This window comes from Acinonyx jubatus, chromosome E4 (genome assembly GCF_027475565.1).
Source record: "Acinonyx jubatus isolate Ajub_Pintada_27869175 chromosome E4, VMU_Ajub_asm_v1.0, whole genome shotgun sequence".
Taxonomy (NCBI): domain Eukaryota; kingdom Metazoa; phylum Chordata; class Mammalia; order Carnivora; family Felidae; genus Acinonyx; species Acinonyx jubatus.
Genome location: NC_069395.1, coordinates 27,208,501 through 27,215,945, shown reverse-complemented (window position 1 = coordinate 27,215,945; position 7,445 = coordinate 27,208,501). Strand labels below are relative to the sequence as shown.

At 58.7% G+C, this 7,445-nt stretch overlaps 1 protein-coding gene across 2 annotated transcripts in view; it reads left to right on the top strand.

Moving 5' to 3' along the window:
- The first annotated feature begins 570 nt into the window (after positions 1–570).
- ADORA1 (adenosine A1 receptor) overlaps positions 571–7,445 on the top strand; it is a 34,263-nt gene continuing 27,388 nt past the window's right edge. Inside the window, exons 1-2 of one of the 2 annotated variants that reach the window (XM_027074760.2) lie at positions 571–808; positions 1,677–2,074. In XM_027074760.2, the coding sequence (XP_026930561.1) occupies positions 1,734–2,074 (341 nt within the window). In that variant the 5' untranslated portion in view covers positions 571–808; positions 1,677–1,733. Of the gene's footprint in view, positions 809–1,192; positions 1,330–1,676; positions 2,075–7,445 lie in introns of those variants that run through there. The other variant, XM_053209492.1, reaches the window with a different exon arrangement.

Sequence of the window (7,445 nt, the reverse complement as noted above, 5' to 3'; positions counted from 1 at the left end):
CCGGCCAAGATAATCTTAGGAAAGTAGGTCACTCCTCTGAGCCCCAGTGCCCTCATTTGTAAAATGGACATTGCTAATAGACTAGCAGGCCGTTCTGAACGAAAGAGGAGGAAGAAATATAATGACTCAGGGTAGAGCCTGCAAAGTGATGTGCTCTGGAAGGATGTTAGTTCCTGAGACTATGCAGGGGCTGGCTTCATGGGAGAGCAGGGTTTCAGGATTGAAGGGTGGGACAGCGTGTAGAGCTTCCAGCTGACTGTTGGGGGAGGTGGGGGTGGGGTGGGCGACATCCCGGAGCCCTGCAGGTGAGAGGTTGTGCGGTGTCGGGTGCAGGGGTGCCGCCGGAGGCCAGACCAGGGCTCCGGGCATCCCACATGGAGAAGGGAACCGGTGAACACATGGAGGCTGCACCCCTGTCCACTCCCGAGACTGGATTCACACACCAGACCCTGCGAAAATCTCACATTTTCCCAGCTTTTCTCACCCAGAATCACTTCCTTTGTTTAGAGGAGGGGGTGGGGGAGGAGACGGAGGGCGAGGAGGGAGGGGCCCGCGGGTGCCGCCGCCGCCCCCGCCCCCTCCCGGTGTGCGGAGCCCGGTTGTCACTCAGCTCCCGCGCCGGGGGCGACGGAGGCGGCGGCGCCCGAGTCGAGTCCCAGCCAGCTACCGTCCCCCTGGACCTCCCAGGCTGGCCCCGGATCGCCCAGGCATCCCCGGAGCGAGCGGCTGCCGAAGGCGTCGAGCTGGGAGGGCGCAGAGACACGACCGTGCAGGTAGCTAGGAGCTCTGCCAGCTTTGGTGACCTTGGGTAAGTCTGTGCCTCGCTTCGCCGCCGTGGCTTCCCAATGGGGATGCAGGAGAGTGTTGAGAGGGGCGGCTAGATGTCCCTTGGGACTGGGGTGGGCGAGGGTCCGTGGCCCGGGAGGGTCCCTGGAGCGGAACCAGGGCACTGCTGGGAGGCGGGCGCCAGCAGCGGCTTGGGTGGGTGGCGCCGTGCACGTGTGTGCGCCAGCTGGGCAAAGGCGGGGCCCGCGCCCGGGTCTGCGGCTGGGCTCGGTCCCCCAGACCCACGCCTGCCAGCCCAGTCCCAGGTGCGACACCGGGGCGCTACCTCTTTAAAAGCGCCTGGGGCTGAGCCTCCGCCGCACCATGTGATTGCTGGAAAGGCCGGGCTGGGAGAGCTGCGGCGGGAGCCCCAGGACGATGAGCCGCCGCGCGGGTCCCGGAGCCCAGCCCTGCCCGGCGCGGCCCCGCGGCTCGGCGCGCCCCCAGGTGCCGGCAACTTTGGGTACCGCCTCCGGGACCCCCTGGTGGCCAGCGGGCAGGATGGTGAGCTCCCTGCAGCCTGTTCTGTGGGCATGGGTGGGCAGAGCCAGGCAGAGGGACCCCTGTGGGGTGCGTGTGTGTGCGCCCCGGGAGCTGCCTCACACCTGATAAAGGAGCCAGTGGAGGAGTGAGCGCTGCTATTTTAAGTTGTCGAATGGACCCTCTGGGGAAGATAAGGGGAGGGGACAAAGATCAGGCAGAGAAAGGGCCAGGGTATCCCGCCAGCCTGGGCAGGCACTGGGTGTGCCAAGTGGGGCACAGCTCCAAAGGGCAGTGGGAGTTTCAGAGCTGCCTGGGCTCCCCCTGCACCTGCCGGCAGGCCTCCCCACCCCAGGCTTCCGTGACCACAGGTGCCTGCCTCGTGCCCCTTGGTGCCTGCCTGCTGATGTGCCTCGCCTGTGCCTGTCATGCCGCCCTCCATCTCGGCCTTCCAGGCCGCCTACATTGGCATCGAGGTGCTCATCGCCCTGGTCTCTGTGCCCGGGAACGTGCTGGTGATCTGGGCAGTGAAGGTGAACCAGGCGCTGCGGGATGCCACCTTCTGCTTCATCGTATCGCTGGCGGTGGCTGACGTGGCGGTGGGCGCTCTGGTCATCCCACTAGCCATCCTCATCAACATTGGGCCACGGACCTATTTCCACACCTGCCTCATGGTCGCCTGCCCTGTCCTCATCCTCACCCAGAGCTCCATCCTCGCCCTGCTGGCAATTGCCGTGGACCGCTACCTCCGCGTCAAGATCCCGCTCCGGTGAGTCCAGAGCAGCTGAAGGTACCCCCTGCGCCCCATGCTCGGTGGCTCGAGGGCCATCTAGAGAGGATAAAAGATCGAGCGTAAGGCCCCACAAAAGCCAGATATTCCGCGGGCCGTTGTGCCCCAGCCCTCACTCTGCCTTCCTGTCCTCTGCTCTACTGAGGGAGGCCGAGCTGCAGTGGAGGCCGTGAGAGCCTGGGTTGCTGGAGGAATGTGAACCTGGCAGTGCCCACGACCCCAGAGCTGAAGCTGCGGCTGCTCTCCTGACGTGGCCAGGAATCCCAAGGCTGCCTGTGCAGCCTGGGGTGGGGGGTTTGGAGGGGCAGCCAAGACAGTCGCAGTGAGCTCAGGGTGGGAATAAACAGCTCCGCCCGTTCCGGGGAGGTGGAAGGGGCAGAACAGACTGCTGGAGTGGGGTGAGGATGGACGGAGGGGGACGTACCAGGGGCAGAGGAGTGCTGCTTCTCGAGCCAGACCCGGGCAGGCTTCCCGAAAGAACGCAATCTTCGGCTCTCCTGTTCTCTGGCATCTGTGGCCAGCTCCGCCCTCCGGGGCTGTCCTTTGAACCCAAGCAGTCTGATTACTTCTGCCCAGCTCCCACTCATGGGGTCTCCGTTGCAGGCAGGAGGAGGGAGAAATTCAGGCACTTGCTTTTACTGTGCCTGTTCTGTCCCTAACCCACGTGTGTCTTTGCCAGTCACAGCAGAGGTGCTTGTGCTGTGTCCAGGCAGCACCGGGGTGGGTGGCCTGACAGTGGCAGCCCTCGTGCGGGTGTCCAGTCCACGACGGGGCCTGCCAGGACATTATCTCGTCGCCAGGCAGTGCCTGGGCCACCGAGTGCCAGCGAATGCCTGGGCGCACTGCCAGGGCTGGCCCGGCCGGGATGCTCTTGTGAGGCGGGCTCGCCCCCTCTTTGAGTCTTGTCACCAATAGGTTCCCTCTCTACCAGGGAGCTGTGGCCATCTCTGGCCATCTCTGGCACCTGCCATCCCAGAGTCACTTCCATATCTGGGACATGGGGCCTCTGGCCTCACTTGGCAGCTTGCCCGGGGAAGGCCTTGGCGCCCACGCTTCTCCTGTTTGCCTTGCATTTGTGCACATTTACCTTTTCAAAGCTTTTCTTCATGCACCGCCTTTTCCTATTCCCTCGGTGATCCCCTAAGGGAGGTGGAGTAGGAGCTGGGAAAGGAGAAACTTCAGAAAGACCCAGAGGGTCTCCCCAAGCTGGTGGGGAGCACAGCCTAGATTCCGCCGCCCACCTTCCTTCCTGATTTCCCGCCCCCTCCCCCACCCCCCACCATCCCAGATTCTGCGCCTTGCTTACGGCCCTCACACTTTCCCAGGGGAGGGGGGTGAAGATGGCTGCTCAGGGCACAGGGGGAGGCACAGGAGGTGGCCCTGGAGCCCCGCAGGCACAGCCGCAGAGGGGCCTTCATGCTGCCATTAGTCCCAGGTCGTGGCCGGGCTGTGCAGAGGAAGCTGGTCGCAGCCCATTAGAGTGGGCTGGGCCTCTGAGCGGGACCATTACAACAACGTATTGCCACATTAGAAAACTCACACAGATACGCAGATGTAGGAAGGCCTGCTCAAGAAATTCTGTCTGCTGAGCGGATGCCAAGGTGAACCAAAGGCCTGATCCTGCTGTGACGGAGGTCACAGGCCTGCCGAATGTGCCCTACTTGCCCTGTGGGGAGGGGGCGGGCTGTGCCGGCAGGGACTGCAGGCTCGTTCTTCCAGGAGGCAGCTGTGGTTGTTCCTTGCTCCAGCTTCCGGGAGCCAGGGGTCTTGAGGAGCTGCTGCCTTCCGAGGGCCGAGGCAGGCATGTGCACAGAGGCTAAGAATACAGGCTGGGTTCGAATCCTTGCTATGCATTCCTAGCCGTGTGACCTCGGGAAAGTCGCTTGTTAATCTCGTGAGGCTTCAATTTCCTCATCTATAAAAGGGGATATTAATAATAGTACCTTCTTCCAAAAATGATTGGAAGAATATAATAAACCCCTATACATAAAACACTTAGTACTATGTAATGCACTCAGTATTATCTGCCAGCCATTCAGTGGTATGTTTATGTTTGTAGCTTTAGTATCATTATTCACGTATGGCTCAAAGTGAGTCTGAGTGAGCAAAGCCCTTGCCCCCCACCCCACTGTGCCCTGGTGCTTTCAGACAGCAACACACACGCCCCCACACGCGTGCACATGTGCACGCGCACAAACCCCGCATTTCCAGGTAGATTTCAAAACACCGTTAAGTTATATTTGTACGTGAACTTGTACTTTTCTTCCCCGGTGGATTGTCACTGTGTCAAGGGCAGTGATCTGAGCAGCAGCAATTGCATTTTGTCCATTTCTGCAAATTCTCCAGAATGCCTCGCCCAGTGTCTGGCACATGGAGGACACTCAGGAAATGTCGACTGAACTGGATGAGTTTTCAGAGCTCATAGGTTGAGCCTCAGGCAGGCATTCCAGATGTCTAACCTCTAACCTTCTTGCGGGAGACTAGACCGCCCGTGCATTCTTTTTATTTATTTTTTATTTTTTTAATGTTTATTTAATTTTGAGAGAGAGAGAGACAGACAGACAGATAGACAGAACACAAGTGGGGGAGGGGCAGAGAGAGAGAGGGAGACAGAATCCGAAGCGGGCTCCAGGCTCTGAGCTGTCAGCACAGAGCCCGAGGCAGGGCTGAGCCTAAGTCAGATGCTTAACCAGCTGAGCCACCCAGGCACCCCATGACCTGAGCCTAAGTCAGACGCTTAACCAGCTGAGCCACCCAGGCACCCCATGACCTGAGCCTAAGTCAGACGCTTAACCAGCTGAGCCACCCAGGTACCCCATCTGCCCCTTGCATTCTGCTTCAGGTATCTGACCACGGCTGTCCCAGTAGCTCAGGCAGTTCCTTAAGAGCCGCAACCCCGCAGTAGCTTGGGAGGGCCCTGCCCCATGGAGAGGAGTCTCCTCGGTTAGAGAAAGGCTGCTGTGGTCTAGCTCCTAAAGCCAGGATCCTGGAGGCTGGGCTGACGTGATGGGCCACTCCAGGCCCTTGCCCGTCACTGCCAGGTCCCCCTGCAGGAGGAACAGCATGATGCTCCCTGGGCAGTTACAGTCAGGAGGCTGCTGGGCCTGGGGGACTGTCTGTCAGCCAGAGGTCCCCATGCACTTGACTTGCTGCCCTGACAAGCCAGTCGGAGGTAGATGCCTTGGACGCTGGGGAGTAATACTGAGCAAGCGTTGGTGAGACATCTGTGGGGTAGCCGGGTGACAGAGTGAGCTTGGGCCCCTCACCAAGCAAAGCATGGTTCGGTCAGTCAACCACAAATTTTATTTCATTCCATTTGGCAGAAAGCCAAGAAAGAAAAGAAGGTTCACATCCCATAGTGTGGTCCAGTGACAAAAAAAATAAATAAATAAATAAATAAAAATAAAAAAGGAAGAAAGAAAAGAAAAAAAGAGATCTCAAATTGTTGATTCATCAATAACCTGTGGTCATTTACATGTGTTTTGCATCCTATTTGCATAACACCTCCACAGGCCTGGTAATCCACACCCCATTACCCCCTGAGCTCGTACTTCTAGGGAATCTCCAGTCTTTATCCACCACTCCCGCACCCTGAGTTTCCTTGGTGGCCCTCTGTGGCCTACTCCAGGGGGCTGGTTATGGGGAGGAGTGCCAACAGGGGGCTCCCCGGCCAAAGCCCTCTCTGTGGGAAGGAGACCTGAGCAAGGGTTACCTGTGGCCAGATAGGCTGGGGTGGGGTTGAAGGGGCAGTGGATGCTTGGGAGTCAGAAAAACTTGAGTCTGAACCTTGCTCTGTTACTTCCTAGCCCTGCATCCTTGGATGAATTATTCAAACTCTCTGAGCCCCACCCCCCCACCTCATGTGTTAAATGAAGGGACTAGATTTGAGGTCTCTGAGCTGCCTTTTAGCTCTAACTCTGTGGTTCTTCCTTATCACGACTCCTGAGAAGGTTGTGTTTTTTAGTTCCTAATGGGTAGGAGCTAGGCACAGTGCTATGTTTTTTTTACATGCTTCATCTCATTTAATGCTCCTGGCTTCTCGCTAGGAGAGGGCATTGCTGTCCCCACTCTGTAGACACTCCTGTAAACAGGTCTAAGGGGCAGGGAGGTTCAGTAAGTTGCCCTGACGAAAGTCTTGTCGCCAGCAGAGACAGGATTTGAATCTGGGCCTGTCTCACAGCCGTCTTTAAGCAGGGAGCCCCTGTGCCTCTTGAATCGGCCCCAGGAAACTATGGGGATTATGGAGGAGTTTCCTCAAGGCTGTCAGTGTGGTGATTTTGCTCCCCCGATCTTTGCCAATGGCCCTCGTGCTGTGCCCATGCTGGACGCCTCCCTCTGAGTCCTCCTCACCTTCACTCCAGTGCCGCAGCTGAGCCCCAGGCAGCCCTGCCTCTGTCCACAGCTGGAGGCCTGCCCAACTGGACTGCTGACCCGGGGAGGCACAGCGGGGAGTGTGGGAGGCCAGCATGCTGGGGCCGGGGAGGAATCTGGTAGATGAGGACATGTTTGCTGTTAGGCATAAAGTTAGCGGGCCTGGGTCTTTCCGGACACCCAGCATGCCTCCTGTGCACGTACCCCAGCAGGCGACCGTCTGTGTCCCCGGAGGCCCCGAACAGTTGTTCTCTATGGTGACACTGCTTTCACGGGGGGTGTAGGCCATCTCCAGCTCCCCTGCGGGGTGGGGTGGTCAGAGGCTGAGAGTGGCTGGGGAGAGGAGAGCTGGCAAGCCCTGAAGTCTGACTTCCTCACACTTGCTGAAGGGGAAAGAGAGGCCCGGGACCCCTGCGTGTTCAAGGTCGGTCAGCCACGAGCTCTTTTCCTCCCCTCCGATCCTGACTCTCGCCCCCAGCGTCTGATGTAAAAGGCTGGGGCAGGAGGAGCCCTTGGCAATCGCCTCTCCTGCAGGAACAGAACAGAGAACGCAGCCTCCCCAGGGTCAGTCAGCAGATCAGTGGTGGGCTTAGAGGGGGAAAGTGAAGAGAGACGTCCCTCTGAGATTAAAAAGGACATTTCTTTGTTTGACCGAGGGCCACCCTTGAGGTGGCTTATGCTGAAGAGCGTGCTGAGTGAGGGGGGCATAGACTTCAGTTGAGAGAAATCTGGATTCGTTTCAAGGGCGAAAGAAACTTCTCCCAGCTGGCATCAGAACGGCTTCCAGGAGGCCTCTGAGTGCTTTAGGAGTAAGCTTCCCAGGTGTTCGTGCTGCTTGGAAGCAGGGGAATGGCCACGACGTCCTCCCGAGAAGCCCTCTACCAAGGGCCACGGGTGGAACCTTAGAGGCCATGTCCTGACATTTGATACTTAATCTCCAAGCATGAAAGCCATCCATGTTTCCTGTTAAAATGTTGAG